The sequence below is a fragment of the Phalacrocorax carbo genome, chromosome 11 (assembly GCF_963921805.1).
Source record: "Phalacrocorax carbo chromosome 11, bPhaCar2.1, whole genome shotgun sequence".
NCBI classification, from domain to species: domain Eukaryota; kingdom Metazoa; phylum Chordata; class Aves; order Suliformes; family Phalacrocoracidae; genus Phalacrocorax; species Phalacrocorax carbo.
In genome coordinates, this window is record NC_087523.1 from 528848 (window position 1) to 549143 (window position 20296).

At 45.6% G+C, this 20296-nt stretch overlaps 1 protein-coding gene across 1 annotated transcript in view; it reads left to right on the top strand.

Annotated features, from left to right (window-relative positions):
* Positions 1-20296, top strand: part of MSN (moesin) — a 44189-nt gene that overhangs the window by 17236 nt on the left and 6657 nt on the right. Inside the window, exons 2-4 of the mRNA XM_064462755.1 lie at positions 8859-8942; positions 19114-19209; positions 19741-20015. Coding sequence (XP_064318825.1) covers positions 8859-8942; positions 19114-19209; positions 19741-20015 — 455 coding nt within the window. The remainder of the gene's footprint in view (positions 1-8858; positions 8943-19113; positions 19210-19740; positions 20016-20296) is intronic.

The following is a 20296-nucleotide window of genomic DNA, read 5'->3' on the forward strand; positions in this document are numbered from 1 at the left end:
TGAAGGTGAATTTTGCTGGAAGTTACATGCAGAGCACTTTTGTGCACTGGCAACACCCTCTCGGTGTCTCTGCAGCGAGGTAAGTGTCAGATGCACCCTTGTGTCACGGGCTTTGGCTTCCTGCAGCTCAGGCGCTCTCTCCTCCGCCCTTTCTCAGTTCAGCTTCTGCAAGCAGACTCGTCGAAGCCGCGAACTTTCTCAGCCTTGCCTGCCGCTGCTGTGGCTCGCTTCCCGTGGCAGCGTCTTCCTCTGGCCATCCACCGCAGCTTGGCTCCTTGGACTGTGTGAAAGCTGAGCGTGCTGCCCGCCTAGTCCCCAGCGAGGCGAGGCGGCCCGGGAGCAGCCGGTGGAGGTGGAGGGCACAGCTCCGACGGCGCGGCGTTAGGGTGTGCCTTCGCAGCGGCAGCCGAGCCTGATCTGGCTTGCTGCTGTACTTCGCAGGGAAGGCATACGGCCACGTGAGCGCAAATCTAGTTAGGTTTAGCCTGATGGCTTCCCTGACAGGGCTCGCTGGTGCTCTTGTGAGAACAGGGCTGCGCAGTGAAGCTGCGCTGTGGGAGCCCCCTCCCCCCCACCTGCCGAGCCCCCCGTGCCGCTGGGAGTGGTGCGCAGCTCAGCCCCTTCGCGGCTTCGGGGGGCACCGGCAGAACTGTCCGTGCTGGGATGCTGGGACGGCAGCTGGTGGTGCCTTCTTCCCAGCTTTTCTTCTTTTTAATCATTCAGCCAACTTGCTTCTATATGATTGTGCTGCAATTCCAAGTGATTTGCTCTCTTGTCATTTTTAGTTCAAATGCTGACCTAAGTGTGAGATTTTTATTGTCAGGGTGCTGCTCAGCCCTGTCTGCCACTTCTTTTTAAAGGAAGGGTGTTTGTTGTTTTCTCTTTTTTTAAGTGAAACTTACTAATACATGTGGTATACTTAGAGTAGAACAGTATGTTGCATGTGCGGCTACAGGGCTCTGCACATAAATCCAGTAGTTATGGACTCGGATCACATTTGTGATCTCTAGGTCAGCCAGCAGCAATATGCCCTTTCCAGGGGAATCTGGAGGATGCTGCCAGTTCCTCATGTTTTTGGTCTAGAGCCCAGTGATGTGTGTTTCGTAGCACACTACATGTATGATCTCCCCCATCCTTCTGCGAGGAGGGTGGTGGTGGGGATAAGGGGGAACAGGCCAGAAAAAAAATTTGTTACTGAAGCTAATAAGCGGAGCTTCCTTTCTGTGCTTCCAGACTACAGTTCCTGATGTCTCTGCCAAGCTGAACTCCAACAGTGGTTGAGACCATTAATTGAGATTGGAGTATCCAGAGCCTTGTTCCTTCTGTTGCTGGCTGCTTACAGAGAAGCCTCTAAGCCAACTCTGCAGGTGGCTTTTAATTTAGCTCTATTATAGGTACAAACTGTCATTTCCCTCAGTAGATGGCAGTGAGCTGCAGAATTCAGCGTAACAGTGGATGAAATCTTAGTGTAAGCTTCGTGTAAACCTGCCATTTCTTGCTGAGCGTTTGACTCTGATTGTTACAGTTGGGTTTTTTTGTTTTAATGACAGCCGTGTGTGTCTTGTTCATGTTACCTAGTCTGAAGCTTGTAATACTGAGCTAGTTTTAAATGGTGGTTGGGTGCATAAGGTAACTTAGTAAGCTGCAAGGTCCTTATGCATTATCTATCTTAGGTGTATCAGTATGTTCAGAAACTTGATCCATAATCTATAGCTGACTGTCCTGTGTTATGTCTCAACGTACAGCAGGTGCAGACAGTTGGGATGTGTTTAACTAGTGTATTGCTGAAAAGTACAGTCAACCTGTCTGGCTTGGTTGGAAATGACATTAAAAATGGCCCCAACTGAAAAACTGACAGCTACTTCTGCAAAGTGAGCATAGATGCTGTGTTGTCAAATGTGCAGAGAACAGGGGATGGGAAGGGAAAGTGCTTTTTTTTTTCTCTTAAAACAATAATGGAGGTGTCATATCTCGTAAAACATTTTCAGGTAATCATCTTTGCTTGTGTCCATTTTCAGTCTTAACAGAAGGTGACTGAAAGATATATGTGAAAGAAACTGAAAACTTCTGTAACAGCAGCTCTTTGTCTTCAGGCTCTGCACTAAAATCATTAGGGATTCTTTGAAGGGTGGGTTCCTGCTACAGGCTGTAGTTAGGTATCAAAACAAAGCCAAGACCCAGTCAGTGTCTGTAAGGGGGATGTTGTAACATGTATCCTGTAGCACGTAAGCCTTCTGGCTCACTGGTACAGAGTGCATTAAAGGTGGGCAAGCTTCCTCCTCCACTACACTATGATGACTTTATTCCAGTTGTCATAGTGGGGTGGAATGGGATGCCTTCCTTAGCCTTATTGGTCCCCCTGTGGCTCCAGCCGAGTGAGGAGCACACTGTCCCCAGTTGTGCGGGGGGGAGGGCCGTGGGGAGGGCTGGGAAGCTCCAGGGAGCTGTTGGGAGGGTTAAGCTTTCTCTGGGGGCTGCAGTGCAGCCAGTGCCTGGGTTGTGCCTGCTGCTGCTCTGTTCCCTGATGAGCTTAGGGGTATGAAAAGGCCCTCTAAGACTGCTGGAAGGGGGCTTGGTTTAATTAAGTGTAATCCCTTCAGAAATTGCAAGCGCTTTCACATGACCCGATTCCAGCCTCACCCTGACACAGAGGACCCAGGGCTGTTTCAGCAGAGCGCTGGCACTCGGGAAGGAGCCAGATGTCTTCTGTGAGTATTGCTGGTGCTGCAGGTGGGGTGGCATTACCTGTGACGCCCTTGGAAAGCTGTGCTTTGTGCAGTGCCCCGATGTACTCCGCGGGTCAGTGTGCGACTCCTGGCCTTGTGCAGGGCCAGTGTCGGCTGGCCAGTGTGGTGGGAAGTGAAGTACAGCCCTGGGGAGCGTTTGTCCTCCAGAACACTCGTGTGTTAAGGGACAGGGGAGCACTTCCTGTTGTACTTACTATACTGTTGCTGATCTTGCTGAATGCCAGAACTGGGAAGGCTTTTAGATTATTAGCTTGCCTTATGAGATCTTGAGTTCAGAGCTCGTGCAACTCCCGCTGGATTTGATGTGCCCCTCTGGTAAGAGGTGTTGGAACTAATGCAGCAGTATCTTCACCTGCAGTAACTGCTAGGTGAACTGGTGCCCTATAGCATTGAGGGTCTATAAAGGATGGCCTGGAACTTCTTTTTAGCTGAACTTACTTTGTTTGGTAACAGTCAAATGAGCAATAAAGCATGACTTTTCCCTGTGCTGTTTTCTCCAGAAATAGTCCACTTGGTGGCTTGGACCTGGGAAGCATGAGTATCTGAAGCTTGAAGCCTACAGACCAGCAGGGTATAACGGCTTCCTTGCATTCAGGAAATCCAAGGAGGATAGAAGCTTTAGCTCAGGGTCAGGGTTTTGTAGAAGTTGATACTCTGTTGTGCTGATTCTACCTATTATTCTGACATGAATTTCCTAGTGCTCTGTTCCTGTCTCAGCTTAGGACAATCAGAATTGTCTGTTCTACTTCTTGCGCTGCTCAGTGTGCTGGGTCATTAGTACAAGTAATACATCTGTTACTTAGTGTGATGATATCAGTCTTTCCTGTTTGTCCTGCCACATGCAGCTACAAATGTTCATCTTGGGAAGGAGTTATGGCAGCTTATTAGTAGGGCTTACTCAGAGACCTGGAAGATAACTGATAACTATTACTGCTAGTAAAACTTACTGGGAATCTCAGCGGGGCAGAAAGCAAGACTTAAAGCTGTATAGGCAGTGTTAAAATATCTGCAATATCTTTTCAGCAAGGTGCCTTGTACCACTGTCGAAGTCTGTCTCCTGTAGTCTGCTGAATCACCATGGGAGGAGGGTGGTGGTGTCCTGTAGCATGTGAAAGCTGTTGCCTATCAAAAGGAGCTTTCTTTGGCTGCAGCTGCTCTGGGGGCTGGAACAGTGTCCCTTCCATGCAAGGGGCTCTGTCTGCGCAGGAGGTCTCGCCCTCGCTATAACGCTGTCCTTGGCAGCGGGAAGCTCTTTAATATGCTCTGGTAGTGGCAATCTTTTAATTGTGCTTAGGCTGGTAGAACAATGGTAATTCCTCAAATAGAGAAGAGGAAGAGTTGCTAGGTTTCCAGCTCTTTCCTGTGGCCGTTACGAAAAGAATCGGTTAAATATGGACTATTTTCTTGAGTATTTTTTAGCTTGGTGAGTGTAAATTTGCCTGTTGAAATGTGATACTTGAATTTTCTTGTAACGTGCAAGACAGTCTCCTCTGGAAGATTTTAATAAAATGTTGCTGGCTGTTTGTATGCAAAATATTATATTAAATGACGATGGAGAGACAAAAGAAGGCTATTTAGAGGCAACCTACTAGAGTAAAACTTCTGCTAGTTTGATATAAGCAAAATTTAGAGGGTTGCAGGCACTTGGATGCAGCAGTGAGTGCATTATAAATGCTACGATAAAAAAATTCAATTAGTTGCTTTAAATGGAATCTGAGTATAAATTACCGTGTTAGGATAGTATTTTTGTAAATCTGTTGATGGTGAAATCCAGTAAGTCCTCTAAAAACACCTCTGGAGTGTTGAAAGCTTAAGGCAAAAGTTTGGTAACAGTTTTGGAAGAGGGTTGTAGCGTTCTTGGGGATGAGTGCTGCCACTGGGCTCTGGGATTTGATTGCTGGCGGGCAATCTCTTCTTCTCACTATGTACTTCTATTGCTTACATCTCAGCAGTGGGCACCTTGCCTATCTGGACTGACAGAGTTAGGCTTGTGTATGCTCAGCAGTCTAAGTTGGTTATCTTATTGAGGAGCACTTTATTCTGTTTGCGACTGAAATGATAAGCATGCTGATGTGGTTATGCTGGCTCTCAAACCTAGGAAAACCTGGTTAGGTGGTTTAGAAATACGAAGTATAAAACCTTAACGCTAGTGAATCTTGAGGCTTTTCTTAGAATAAACATTGATGGTAAACTAGATAAATGGTTTAAAAGTGCTTTGGCAGGGTGAGTCTGGAGGGCAAGGCGGACAAGCCTAAATTACAATGGAACTTTCTTCTGGGTTAGCGCTTTTTGTTGTGTAAACTTTGTGTAGCTGTGTTGGGCAGTACTTCAGCTGGAACGCCTCAGTAAAGTGGTTTTACTAAAAGCAAGACTTCAAATGAATGAGGAGGATGAAGGTGAACGTGCAGTGCCTGGCACTTGCCAGGTAGAGATTATAGCAATCTGTGGATCTCTCGTAGCTTGAGCTGCAAGCAGAGCACGGTAAGATCACTGAAACTGACTTGCCAATGGTGAGGTGGTCCCTGGGTATCTTTCAGAACAAACTTCTCTTGGTGCTTGGTTTTTCAGCCTTTTTACATGCTAGGAGAACTGATTTGTATTTCCGTGCCAGTATGTGGGCTCTTGAAACAAAACACTTGGTAAAGCTGCATCTGCTCGGAAGTATTGTCAGGCCCCTTATCTGCCAACCGGGAATGGAGAGCAGTGCCTCCCACCACTGAAATGGTAGAAACCCCACTTTGTTTTCCCAGTTCACAACAACTGGCTCAGAAAAACTCTGGCTTGGTAGCTTATGGGAAAGAAATTCATTGTATGTTGTTTCCACACCAATGAGGCTTAACAAAGCTCAGTTTTACAGCAAACTAACTTCTCAACCGAGTCTTAAATTACTATGAAACTAGTGGTTAAAATGTTGCTGGTACAGCCCAGGACATGGTTTTCCCCGCTCAGTCCGCTGACAGGTCACAGCAGTATGATATTGAATGTGTTAAAACGTTGCTCAGATCAGGGAAGCCAGCATTACCGGGGTGTGGTTCCCTAAAGCACAAGCCTGTTTCCTGTGGTATCTTAGCTCATGCTGTCTTCTAAAATAGCATAGCCTGAAGTTGCAAGGACAGACTCCGTTCAAGACTTTGCTGCTCCTAAACCTTAGGTTGCTACTCATTTTGAGCGCACGGGTCTGCTTCTACGGGGAGAAAAAGTATATCTCTTCATATTGAATGTATTAATTGAAGGATGATAACTGGTCAGATAGCTTAAGTGCATTTAAGTGAGTGACAGTGAAAGAATTTTGCTGGGTCCAGCATGGGACCTTATTTTACTGCGCTAACAGGGATGCGAGTCTTACAAATAAGTATTATTCATGAATTATGATGATACTTACTGAAGAACCTTTATTTTAAATTTTACGGTTTGATCTGCTCTGAACAGCTTAAGCTATTTGGGCGCAGGTTGCAAAGAGCTGCCACAAATATCTCAGTTCTGTTTCCTGGTGCTTCCTCTGTGCTCAGATACTTCAGTGTTCAGTCACTTACACAGATGATATCAGATAAGACTAGCTACTGTGTTTTATCGATGAACAGTGGAGTAAAGAGGCTATTTTTCTTTCATGGTAGCTGGTACATTAATGCTTTAGATGAACAGGAAAGACTAAAACAAAAAGCAACCTGTTGCTTAACAGCTCATTTAATGTAACCCCTCTTATATTTAAACATGGCTTATGGGCATCTTTGCTCTGACTCGTAGGTGGGCTGGGGCAAGTTGGGCTTACGTGCCAGCACTTTCTGGTAGAAGAGACTGCTTCCAAGTATAAGTAGCAAAGCTGTTTTGGGGAGCATTCAGCACTTCTAGCAAGCAACTGGATTCCTGGTTCACCAAAGCACTGTGCAGTTAGCCATTTGTCAACATCTAGGACCTGAGGAGGATGGTTTTGGGAAGCTATAGCAAGAGAACTTAAGGCAACTGCATGCTTTTGAAAGCTGCTGATTTTAAACGAAGCTTGATTGCTTATGAGTTTAGGTCGTTTGCTCTTTCCTTGCTACTTCTATGGCATGTTTTTTCCTCAGTTTGACTTCATTGTGTCAGAAGGTTCAGAGGGTTTCAAAAGCAACTTACTCCTGGTCTGCTTGTTCATGATACCTGTGTTCCAATAATGTCTAAATAGCATTCCTTATACATGCACCAGTTAGAACTGCAGCTGTTCTTTACTTCAGCTTTGCTGTACTAAGCCTGCCTTTAACCTCTTACAGAATGTGCCTACATTTTTAGCTAAACTTTAAACAAGAAAACCTTTAGGCTCATCATGAGGGGATACTGAGTACAAAATAGTGGTGCGCCTATGCTCAGGTAGGCTTTTTGGGAGATTTCGAAATGTATTTGGATGTAGTGGTGTCTTTTGGCATTTGACTTAGACGGAACTAGAAGAATGCTTCTTGCTTATGGAAGAAAAAACTGGTTGTAGCTCTCTTGCAGTCTGCTGCTGCTTTCTTAGTAAACAAGATGTGAAATCTGTCCATATAGTAAGTAGAAATACAGGGCTGTGATCATAGCAGTATTGGGTGGTTCCTTGAATACTTCTCTGCTTTAGCTTTTTTGGTCTCTAGTGTCATGTGGCTAGCTTATAGTTTAAATGTGAGTTTGAGTTATTCTTACTAAAACTGTTCACAGCATAATTCCCCCTCCCCCCTGAGAGGCTGGTGGAGTGTGCTAAGAGGACTGATTGCACTGAGGAGCAAATAAATTAGGAGTTGTTAATGTGAGGTAAATGCTGTTGGCAAGAAGAACAACTATGAATGCAAGGCCTGTATGCTGGGCTTTGGCGCACTGTGAATATCTTGTCTGTAGAACTTCAGGTTTTGACCCTTTGATTTGATGGAAGAGCATTGAAACAGTTTGATCTAAAATACCTGCAGCTTGTGTTCATAAATTGTGAAATATCTTTACCTTTTTCAGTTGATAGCTATGCAAGTAGAAATTAAGTCTCAGACAGCTTGCTGTACTTGCAGGCCTTGCTTTGCCTGGTCAAAAGTTAAGGCATCTGTCTTCAGGCAGGAATATTCCTATCTCTACTCCTAAGCGTCTACATGGTGTTTTCCAATAATGATCAGGAGTTGTGAATGGAATTGGCTATCTTCTACACAAATCCTTGAGGTGAAATGCCTCTGCTGTTTAACTTGCTTCATGAGAACTATTGGTGAAAGAGGTACCGATGTCTTCCTGCTCCTCTAGGATGAAACTGCAAACTCCCTTGCTGCAATCTCTTGCCACTTTCATTTTACATGTGACAACATGATGGTGAGACCTTCCTGTCAAGATGGTGTGTCATGTTTCTTCTGGAAGACCATTCATGACCTTACTACTTGTGTCTAAGGCTAATATTGTAATGAAATATTGGCTGCAGTATTAGATTACACCTAAACCATTTCTGCAGTATTTAGACTTTCACCTCCCTGAAAGAATTGGGAAGCAGTAGGCAACTATATAGAGACACTTCTACTGCTTTGATGTGTCTGCACATAGTAGTGCATATGTTAGTTCAGCATGTGTCCTTTTTGCTTTAGTGCATGAGGTCATCCTTGCATCCTGTCTGCTTTGTACCCACAGCCACTGGAGCATGTCGGGATTGTGCCTTATTTCTCCAAATGCCCATGGAGACTGGAACAGTATTGTTAGTATTGATTAGTCTTCTGTAGCAGGCAGAGTCGTTAATTCTTCCAGGGACTTCCTTGACATTCATCCTTCAAATAGAAGGGTTGGATGTCTGGTTGTGTGTACCAAGGTTGGAACGTCTCTGCTTTTGTGAAAGACACCAGAACATTCTACATTAGAAACTGAACTTCATAAGCTGTAAATGGTTGTCACATGTGTTGGTATATAGATGGGAAGATTAGTGGAAACAGAGAGGATAAACTCTTACATTGTGAAACAGGAAAGCTGTATTCTACAGGGAAACTGGGAACACTGTGCTGGCAGGGCAGATGACTTCATAACTGCTGACAGTGAAGGTCCTGCATGCTTGGGAGCTGGTCCCTGGCTGTAGGCAGATGTTGGTTTTCATTATTGGGTAGTGTCACTTAGTGTGTGCGTTGTAACGATGCATCCTCTGTCTTACAGATCAGTGTGCGTGTTACCACCATGGATGCTGAGCTGGAGTTTGCCATCCAGCCCAACACTACAGGGAAGCAACTCTTTGATCAGGTAAGTGATGGAGGTGCAGAAAATCTACAGTTGATACTGATAGTGTGATTCTGTTATGGCAACAGAAAATGATTTCTAAAGGACTTCAAAGATAAAGTGACAGTGTATATAATAACTTCAAGAGAACTCAGTGTAGTACGAAATTATACCTCTTCTTTTTCTCCAAGCTACTGCATTTTTTTATCTCCAAGAACGTGTTAGGAGCTAGTCTTACCTCTAATGAATTGAATTGGTGCTATAACTCATAATAATAATTGGAAAGCAGTAGATATCTTCAGTCATAATGCATAAGATAATAAAAGTCGTATGAGGGAGCTAGTAAGCTATCTTTGGGTAGCTTACTTGCAAGCATTGTGTAATTGATTTCAAAGAGTCGTTAGTGTCTAAAGCAGGAGAGGCGTATCTGGGTTTCAAACGTTGCTGCAACCCTTAAGAGCAGGTGAAGTGATATTCTATACTCCCATCAGGCCCTGAGGGAAATCCTAAGAGAAGTTATGTACTGTACTGTATTGGGCTGTCTTTAGTGGGTGCGTCAGCCTTCCTCTGCATTCACTGGCTAGGTGAATTTTCTCCTACTCCGGTCCAAATAGAAGCAGGGAGGCATGTGCAGCACAAAGTTGGAGCAGCTGAAGACAGACATCAGTTGCAGCAGTTGAAACTTTGACAGGGTCCACTATCTGTTTTGCTGTAATCTAGAAGGCACGGATTTGCTACTTGGAGGAAAATCTGAACAGTAAAACCATAGCTTAAAGAAAAGTAAAATGAATCTTGGATTAATGACAAGATGAAGGAACTGCCAGACCAGATATGTCAGATATGGGTGCGGTTCAGTAGTGCTAAGCGTTCTGGGGCCAGCTCTACAGAGTACCTATCTTAATGAAGAGAGAAATTTAAGGGCTTACCAACCATAGAAGTCAGCTATTTCATTTGGGGCCAGCAAACCTAATTGAAAACCCCTTTTTAGATGTTTAACCACAAACTACTACTTTCTTGTATACTCAGCCGAATGATTCAACATAAAATCCTATGTTGCTCATTGCAGCCCAGCCCTGAAATCGAGGGAAAAGAGTGAGATCCTAGGCTTTACTGAAAGACCATCCTTTCATAATAGGAAAAGCAGAAAGGCTTTCAGGAAAGTTCCAAGCTGCAGCGTAGTTCTCGGCTGTCTGTGCGTCACTACATAGTAGCTCCTACATACTTTAGTCTTGTGTGGTCTCAAATCTGAGTTTTTGATTGATAGAAGTGAGAGCTGGATTGTGTCCAGAATCCATGTGTGCAACATGGTACTCCACCACAGTTAGATCTTGGGGGTATGTCACCTCAGCTTCGTTGGCATGTGCTCCCAAGTTCATCAAAAGGTGAACTGTTTTTCTGGAGGGCGTGTTGTTCATGTGGATGCTTCCCATGATTGTTTTTCAGTATCTGGTTTCTGACGTTATCCAAGCAAAGGACCAGGTGATGAGAAGTGATATATTACTGAAGTCAGTAGTGTTTTTAAACTGCACGTGATTTTTTCGGTCGGCTCTACACCATCTGCAGCTTTTGCTGCAAACTGACATTATGATGGCAGACTTGGGCTTCAGCAGCTTGTCTCTGAGAAGCATTTGATTGTGTTTCCAGTATGAGAACTCCTCGTGTCTTAGTAATTGATTTCACTCCTTTGTGTCATGTTCTCAAACAGCTGCATGTTTTCCTCCCTGCAGTGTGTTTCACACAGCACCTGTCTAAACAGAAGTTTTCGGGTTTTTTTTCCGTAGTAAACACTTTGCAAAAGGAGAAAACAAATGCTGTTGCAAAGCTAAGTTTCTAACTTGCAAATATAAATGAGGCAGTGTTTACTTCGGGTAAATTGGACTGTAGGTAGAGCTCAAAAGAGGAAATACAGTTGGGGGGGGGAAGTGTCTGAAGCTAGCTGTTAAACATTTGATATCTCTGAAAAGTCGGGTGGACACCATCTCCTTGTACTGCCATATATCACACTCGCTGGAATAAGAATTACTAGCACCCAGGAGTTCCTTGTGGAGGTAGTGATGTTGGTCACCGACAGGGCTGGTGCTGAAATGAATGTCCTAGAGCCTCACCGGTGGCAGATGTCCAGGCTTTGACTAAATGATTAGTCAAAGACTTAGCACAACAGTGGTAGGTGGTGTCAGTGTGGTACCACCACAGTCATGGTGATAGAAAGACCTAACCCTCTGCCAGGATTTGAGAGCGCTGTGAGCAGTAAGGTAGGGTGTTGGCAGTAGATGTGGGTGTGTCAAATGTATTTCACCTCTAGCATGAATAAGGAGACTCGGAGGCCACTGCTGAATGGGTGGATAAGAAGCCTACTCCCAGCTTCTGTTGCTGCCCTGCAATCTCATCATTGGCCCTTTACAATTAAGGAAACTAATTGCAAAGGAGGTAGCTATTCAGCTCCTGCCATAATGGGAAATGTTTCCTCTTGGTCTCTGAATGCAGGTGTACAACAGATTGTCTGTCAATGTTTTTTTTAATGGAAAATTTAAGGCTCTCTTCTATTGCAAAAGAGGCTTGATACTCAGACCAGCACATAAAGGAAAGCAAGTACTTATTGTATATGGGCACGCTCAAACAGATGAGTGAACTTTGTGTAAAGAGCTAACTTATACCAAACTGAAGCATGAGAGCCTCTAGTGAGCTGACGGTAAATAGTGAACTTGGTCCCTTTAGTTTGGGGATGGGGCTTTGAATATATTGTCAGCTGGCATATATCAAGTATGTTTCAAATGGCTGAGCTGTTTGTGTGGATTAGTTGCTGTAAAGGGATAGTGCAGACCTGTTCTCCCTGCTGACACTGCTAACAGGGTCTAAGCAGTGACTGCTGTCTGACTCATAATCTGTTCACTTGATCTCAGTTTCTATCCTGAGGTGATCTTGGGGTCCCATGATGGGGCGCGTAAGAACAAAGTTATGGCTGTTAATTTTATACTTCCCTTAAACTATGTTGTGCTCCTGGAATTGCAAATCTAGTATTTTCTGCGTGATGCTGGCTCTGAAGAAGGAGCTACTCTCATCAATGCTTGCCTTTTTTTTTTTTTGAGGGAAGGGAAGGTTCCTCTACAAAGCAAACTTACGGTTTTGCTGTTGCAGCACATTGACCTTCTGGTGTGAAACCTGACTTTTGACTCTTTCACAGAAAAATTTTAAGATATCCTGCATGTTTTTGCCCTGGAGTGCCCTTTCTCTTTGAGCTGTCAGTTCAGAGTTAAGTAAAAAGGAAGCTGCTAAGCATTACCAAGGCTTCTAGCTGCACAGCTACCTTGATGCATGCTGCTGACTTTGTTCAGAAACATTTAGGCAGTATTTTTTCCACCTGTTGTGTATAAAGGTAGACAAACACTCATTATGCCGCACATAATTCTGACCTACTCTGAATAGGATTCAGAAGAACTTTAGAAAGCTTCTGTCTAGGTAGCAGCTTCACGAAGAGGAAAAGTTCTATAGTAAAAGCATCAGCTGCTGAACTCCAGCACTTACTGATTCGTGAGCAAAAACAGTAGCTCTGCTCCCGTTCCTCTGCTGCTAGTGACAGATTAAAAGAAGAGCTTGAGGATGGGTTATACCTGTCGCAGGTGCTGCTTATCCCACAGGCCTGATTACTTCACAGGTACCTTGAAATACTGCTTTCCTGGGGATGCAGGTCACAGGTACTGCAACAGTGATAGCTGCATGTTTTCCTCCTCTGACCCTTTTCTCAATCAGACTGAAGTGCAGTCGGACTGGAGACTAGTGTGTAAAACAAAGCATTGCTTTGCCTTGTACATCTCCTACTAAATGATGAACTGTTTCTCTGGTAAAAATGCTTAGCTACCTATTGCTGTGGATAGCTCTGAACTTGTGTCCCTCCAATCTTTTTTTTTTTTTTTCCCCTCTCAACCTTCCTTTTTTTGGGGGGTAAATTGATTCTAGCATTTATAAGTGAGATTTTGGCCTGTTGGGGAGGTGAGGGGGGCTGGCCTGTACCTTGGGCAGGGAGAGAGGTAGTTACCCGGCTTGCCTGAGTGCTCCACAGCTGGCTGGCTGGAAAGCTTTCACAGAAATGACCTGGTTCAGTGGACACTGCATCTTACAGGCTCCTCAGGCAGGCTGCGTGCAGACCAGTCATAAAACCCTCAACGGCTTTGGCTTCTGCAGTATGAAAATACACGCCCTTCTTCTGTGTCCCCCACATGCTGTATGAGGCAGCTTCTCAAATGCTTTGTTTCTGATCACTTCTGACCTTGGATCCTGCTGGCGCCTTGTTCTTTCATTCTCCTTCAGAGCCCCGTATTCCTTCTAGTCTCTGGTACAGGAGACTAGCTGTCGGCTGTAGTAGCTCTGTTGGATGGTGAATGCAGTCGATGGGTGGGGATCTCTACCCATTCGATAGGCCTTACATCAGGATCTTTTTAACAATGAGCTGTGGTTACTGAACTGTTCAGTCAGTACTTCCTTCCCCAACCTAAAATTAATTCAATTTCTCAATTTTCAGAACAGATTTGCTTCTCAGAGATGTGCTTAGTGCTCTCTGACCATGTAAACTTCAGTCCTTCTAACGCTAGCTTTTGGGCATTGCAAAGTCCAGGAGATGAGCTTTAGCATGCTGCTCCAGAAGAAGCTTTTACAGTAACCAAAAGCACCCAGTCTCATTAAAGGTGATCTCTCTTCAATTAAGAGCCATGGAGCCAAGCCACAGGTTAAGGAGAAATGTGATATTATAAAAACTTTAATATCTGTCACTTCAGACAGCATGCGGCCAACCAATAGGAGGCTTTTCCTCAGTTTTGTGAGATTTTGGGATCAAAACTAAGCTTTTAATAGAAAAGTGCACTCAGCTATGCATTGAAATTTTAACAATAAGCATCTCTCTCTGCTTCCTCTAAACCCAGTCGCTGATGCTGTATTTAATGTTCAGCACTGAGGGTAATATGTAGTGGAGTGTGTGGGTAATTTTTTTTTTTTCTGTTTAATTCTTAAAGAACCTACAGATTTCACTAAGAGCTCCTAAGATTGAGTTCAAGTGCCCTGCCCTGGCTGCTTATCTGCTGCAGTGCGTTTAATGGTTTTGTAGAGTACCAGTTTGTCAGTCCCTTCTCTCATGGTTGCTAAAGCTTACAAAACAGGCTGACCAAATCCCTCTTGACTTTTCTGAGTAATGCCAGCTGAGTTGAGCTGTGTTCAGAATAAAAGTCGCTGGTCTTTCATGGCCTGTAAACTGAGCTTTGTGAGGAAGGGGACTGCAGAGAAGCCTCTAGTCCTACCTAGTAGTGTTTAAATACATAGGAAATGGCTTTGGAGCGCTTGATCCAGTAGGTGAAAACATGGAACCCAAAACTTACTATGGCAGTTTCATGGTGGAAGGCAGCAAGTCACGGGACAGTGGCTGGTTCCTCCAGCAAACCCCAGAGCTCTTGTTTGTGTAATGAAGGCTGGTGGTTGAGCAGTATGAAAATGTGTTTCGAATTCACAGGACCATGTGGAAACTTATTGGCTTTTATAAAAGCAGTAGTCCAACCAAAAATGGAATGCCTTTTGCCAAGAAGGTGAATGGCAAACTAATAAGCTTAAAAATTCAGCCAGCATGGGTTTATGAAAGGGAGGTCCTGCCTCACTAACCTGGTCTCTTATGATAAGGTGACCTGCTTAGTGGATGAGGGGAAAGCTCTGGACATTGTCTACTTGGACTTTAGTAAGGCCTTTGACACTGCCTCCCACAGCATTCTCCTGGAGAAGCTGGCTGCTCACGGCTTGGACAAGCGCACTCTGCGCTGGGTTAAACACTGGCTGGACGGCCGAGCCTAGAGAGTGGTGGTGAATGGAGTCACCTCCAGTTGGCAGCTGGCCACAAGTGGTGTTCCCCAGGGCTCAGTGTTGGGGCCGGTCCTGTTCAATATCTTCATTGATGATCTGGGTGAGGGGGTCGAGGGCACCCTCAGTCAGTTTGCAGATGACACCAAATTGGGCAAGAGTGTTGATCTGCTGGAGGGCAGGAAGGCCCCACAGAGGGACCTGGACAGGCTGCATCGATGGGCTGGAGCTGACGGTATGAGATTCAACAAGGCCCAGTGCCGGGTCCTGCCCTTGGGTCACACCAACCCCAGGCAACGCTCCAGGCCTGGGGCAGAGGGGCTGGGAAGTGCCCGGCGGAGAAGGCCCTGGGGGTGCTGGCTGACAGCCGGCTGGGCATGAGCCAGCAGTGCCCGGGTGGCCAAGGAGGCCACCAGCCCCCGGGCTTGTGTCAGCACTGGTGTGGCCAGCAGGAGCCGGGCAGGGATGGGGCCCCTGTGCTTGGCCCTGGGGAGGCCCCACCTCAAGTAGTGTGTGCAGTTTTGGGCCCCTCACTATAAGGAGGACATCGAGGTGCTGGAGTGTGTCCAGAGAAGGGCAATGAAGTTGATGAAGGGTCTAGAGAACAAGTCTTATGAGAAGCGGCTGAGGGAGCTGGAATTGTTTAGTCTGGAGTAGAGGAGGCTGAGGGGAGACCTTATCACTCTCTACAACTACCTGAAAGGAGATTGTAGCAAGGGGTGTGTGTGTCAGACTCTTCTCCTTAGAAACAAGCAATAGGACAAGAGGAAATGGCCTCAAGCTGCGCCAGGGGAAGTTTAGGTTGGATATTAGGAAAAAATTATTCACCGAAAGGATTGTCAGGCATTTGAACGGGCTGCCCAGGGAGGTGGTAGAGCCTGTCCCTGGAGGTATTTAAAAGAAGGGTAGACCTGAGGATATGGTTTAGTGGTGGGCTTGGCAGTGATAGGTTAGCAGTTGGACTCAATGATCTTATTAAGGTTGGAAAAGACCCTTGATTCTATGATGCTAGGATTCTAAGATTGTGTCATTTAGCACTTTGGCATTTTAGCACTTTGAAAGGGAAAGCTAGAAACACATCCATCAGCCAGGTGAAAAGAGAACAGCTGAACATTTATGGCTGTAGATGGAGCCCATCTTGGGTGTTAAGTTAGGGTACCTGGAAGACCATGTTCTAAGTTGTTTTTGACTATGGCATGTGAAACGGCAGGTGTGACACCAGTTCAGAGCTCTTCCAGCAATAAGGTTTGCTTGCAGTTTTCTCTCAGAAGTACTTACATGCCTGTCATAGAAAGGGAAAGGCTCGCTTCATCTTTAACTAGGACAGCAGATGAGATTCCAGACAGATTGCTGCTGCGGTATAGCCTGGGATGCTTTGGCTTTTGGTGCAGGAGCTTTGTCTGAGAGGAATGTGTTTTCTGCTTGCATGCTTTGGTCTTGCCGGTGTGTAGATAGTGCTTTCATGCAGGATCTGCACTTGTTTCCCAGTGTGGTGGTGTATTTCCCGGGCTGAGAATGAGGGCAATCTTTAACCATCATCGTCCACGTTTAAGAGGCTGCTTATGGCTCTCCTGCTGTGGGGAAGCACTCAATGGCAAGAACATAGTCCTGAGGGAGATGGGTGAGTGCTGAGGGGAAGGACAGGAGGGGAGGGGTCATGCAGACCTGGAAAAATGGAGTAAGGATAAGCGAAAGAAAAGGTTATCTGGAAGACCTTGTGTTTCTTTTCTGAACATAAATAAAAAAATTCTACTACTGCATGCTTAGACTGTCTGCAGAAGGTGAAGTGCGAGCCACCAGAAATGCACCTCTTCTCCTGAGGCATTATTGCTCACTAAGTGGAATTTTAAACTAATGGTACTAGATGAAGAGCTGTGTTGTGGCTGGTCAAGGTGCTGTGGGACAGCTGGATTTTAAGGCTGCCTGCAATCTGTTGTCACCTGTAGACTAAGCCTTGTACTGCAAGCTAAATAAGACCCAGGGACTGACTTTAATGTTCTCCTTGGCACAGAAAAAAAGTCACTCTCCAGCTGAGAGTGTAAACCTGAGGTATATAAGTATAGTGGTCTGTCTTAAACAGTACTGTGTGTTCTCCTGTCTTGTGTGCCAGCCCTTCTCCATCCTCAGCCACTGCCAGCAACTGCTTTTTGGAACATCTCACAGTTCATCAGGGCTCTGAATGCTGTACAGCCCCCAAACATAATTGAGCTCCTAACTGCCTGCCAGACTCCTTGCAGCTGTAAAAAGCTGTTCCTCCTTCATGCCTTTTCCCTTGCTAAATGGAACTAAATCTGCTAAAGCTGATGTGGGAAGGAGGGAGGACTGTATTTCCCCCTTCCGCCCCTTGATTCAGTAGCACCTTGGGGATGTGATGTTGTGTGTTGTGCTGTCACCCCCCCTCCTCTGTCCAGTCCCTCGTTGTCGCTGCTATTGCTGTGCAGACTTCTGCTGCGGAATAAAAGTCCTTTTGTGCAGGACCTCAGTGTGATGCCTTTCAGTTCCTTGCTGGCAGTCCAGCTTGTTGAATTCCCATGCGTAAGCTGCTGACAAATGGAAGTGAGGCAAGCAGACACATGCAGCAGAGGGGGGAGCTTCCATCCCTTTCAGATGTTAATGCTGCCGAGAACAGAGCTTTCCTTAGGCTCTAGGACAGCTTTTCTTCCTCTCCTTGTATAACGTGCTTTCAATGCATACAGCAAACTCTGATTCTTCTCTGAAAGTCTCCGTAGCTGTGTGCACCCTACTACATGATATGCACAAGTGGAGGCTTAACTGCCCCACATACCCCTGGGTTTACAGGGGCTTTAGGCCAGCTATCTAGCTGGTACTCAAGCAAGGACAAGCTGAGTAATTTCATGGCCTCCAGTGGGAAGGTGCTCGTAGACTACATGACCTTGCATGGGTTTTGTGTCTGTGTGTGCTACTAATAGCATGCCTCTGCTGAAAGCTCCCTTTGGGTTTTTGGCCTGAAAGGAACTAGAGCCCCAATACTGCTCTTGTAAGGCCAGAAGAAATGTCTGATCCAAGCCCTAAAGAATCTAACTAGTAATGTGTTTGTGGGGAACCTACACCTTTGGTGTTGTATCTTAGAAAGCTAGACCGCATCGGAAGGGAACAGAGGGCATCCTTAGAACTCAACAAGGAAGTAATTTAAAAGGAAGTAGGCATTTAGGGAGAAATCATAAAATATGGGACAAGGCAGAACAAAATTACCTCAGCTTACCTGGCAGGGACGACACCGTGACCTCGTTTTCCCAGGGTGATGCTCATCCCCTGCTGTCCAGTTGCTGAGCCCCTCTGAAGGAGGGAAGCTGTGAGCAAGGCTGAGGGGTGGGTGGTATCTAAAAGCAGCTTACAATGCTGTACTTAAGGCACAGCGTTGACCTAACGGCAAGTGTCTTCTCCCTCCCCCTTCCTTGTCAAGTAAGGGAGGTGACAGCCAAGCGCCTTGTTTGCCCATATGGGAACAGCTCCTGGGGGTTCAGAAGAGATGTTGGGGAATTGAAGTTTCTAGACTTGCTGCACCCTGTGGCATGTCCCAGACTTGCCCAGGCACAAAGCTGTGGCCTTGTGCTGGCGAACAGGCTTTACCAAGAAACTTCCCCCTCCTTTTTGCCAGTGGTAGCATTGCACTGCAGTAGTCTTGCCCCCCCGTGAGGCTCTTGTCTCCTGTTACAGTGGGTCTGTAAAGCCTTCTTAACCCTTATTTACATAGCACCCACGGCGTGCTGGGGAAGTGACTAAGGAGAGAGCTTACATAAGGTCATAGTTAATTTCTATGGTGGCTCTTTGTCCTGGCACAAGGGACAGCATATCGATTTACCCTCTGCAGTACCTCTTAATGGTACCACTCATTAGAGCCGCACAAAAGGTCTGTCCACACCTATCAGTGGAGTAGAATACAAACCTTAAAATAGCACAGTCTAGTAGGATGCAACCTAGCAGGGTGATTGATGGCTTGCCCAGGAGTAGTACCTTTGGATGATAAATGAGGGCTATACCTGAAAGTGGAGCTGTGTTGCTGATTCCTGGCAGCTCTTACACTACACCTGTCAGACTGGTTGCATCTTATTTTGGCTATACACGTTGGATTATAAGTAGATGAAGAAAAATAACATCCCAGCTGTTGTTTATAAATAGCAACAAGCCTTAAAGAGGTGATGAAGAGGGAAGAATACAGTGCATCTCCCACTTAAGACCCCTCAGATACCCTATCATCTGTGTATGTGCACTTACAGCAGGGGAGGCAGAAGGCTAGGGCACTGGCCATCTTTGTTTGTCCGAACTTACCTCTCATGTGTTCTCTGCCACCAGTGAGATCAGCCGATCTGGCTGGGACTCTTGCTCATCATCTTTCTTCCAGGTTGTCAAGACAATTGGCCTAAGAGAGGTCTGGTTTTTTGGACTTCAGTATCAGGACACCAAGGGCTTCTCAACATGGCTGAAATTGAACAAAAAGGTATGTTTCCTCCAAGCTTTCACTTGTCCTGGTTTCCCTTCTCTTGGATGGCAGGGCCAAATTCAGTACTTCTGTCAGGCATCTGTTCTTGCCTCTCCATGCACCTGAAGTACTGCAAGATTAGTGAATTGGGGTTGATTTTCTTTCAGTCCGCACCCTCTCCCAAGGTACAAGGGGTCATGCGTGGTGTCTGACCTGGTCCTCCTGCATCTAGTCCTGTTTGTTATCCAGGCAGATCTGTTACCCCTCCTGGTAACATGCTCATGTGGTGCTCATGTGAACATCTTGGTTGGAGAGAAACCTGGAAAGTAATTTACTTAGTACTGATCATAACTAGTCTCTTGTTTGTCCTGTGGGGAGAGGTGATGAGGCATTTAGCAGTAAGGAATTGAAAATCCTTGCTTTTCTGGTCACTTACTTCTGCATTGGAAAGGAGAAACTTTTTTTCTAATGCGTGCTTGTCTTCCTGTTCATAAACCTGCTCCCCTTCCCTTGGTATGTTGTCTATAAAATCTGATAATTCTGTTCCAGGTAACAGCACAGGATGTACGCAAAGAAAGCCCCCTGCTTTTCAAATTCCGTGCCAAATTCTACCCGGAGGATGTAGCAGAAGAGCTGATCCAGGATATCACGCAGCGCCTTTTCTTCCTCCAAGTGAAGGAGGCAATTCTGAATGATGACATTTATTGCCCTCCAGAAACAGCTGTCCTTCTGGCTTCTTATGCTGTCCAGTCAAAATATGGAGACTTCAACAAAGAGGTGCACAAGTCTGGCTACCTTGCTAGTGACAAACTGCTCCCACAGAGGTAAGTGACCCTGGGTAGCCTTAAGACCTCCTTTGCCTTAAAGAGTTTGGGATTCTATATTATTTTTTGGCGGGGGGTGGATGTCTTGACTGGAATGTTCAGGATAAAATATAGCCTGGTACCTCTCCGAGGATTGGGATTAGTATTCATTTAAGAGCTTTAATCTTAAACATCCTATTGCTACTGAAGAAACTCTAATCACAAGTAGCGAGAAAAGCTCCAAAACCAAAAAATGAAATGCTACAAGGAGAATCGCAACCGAATACAACTTGCCACTTGTC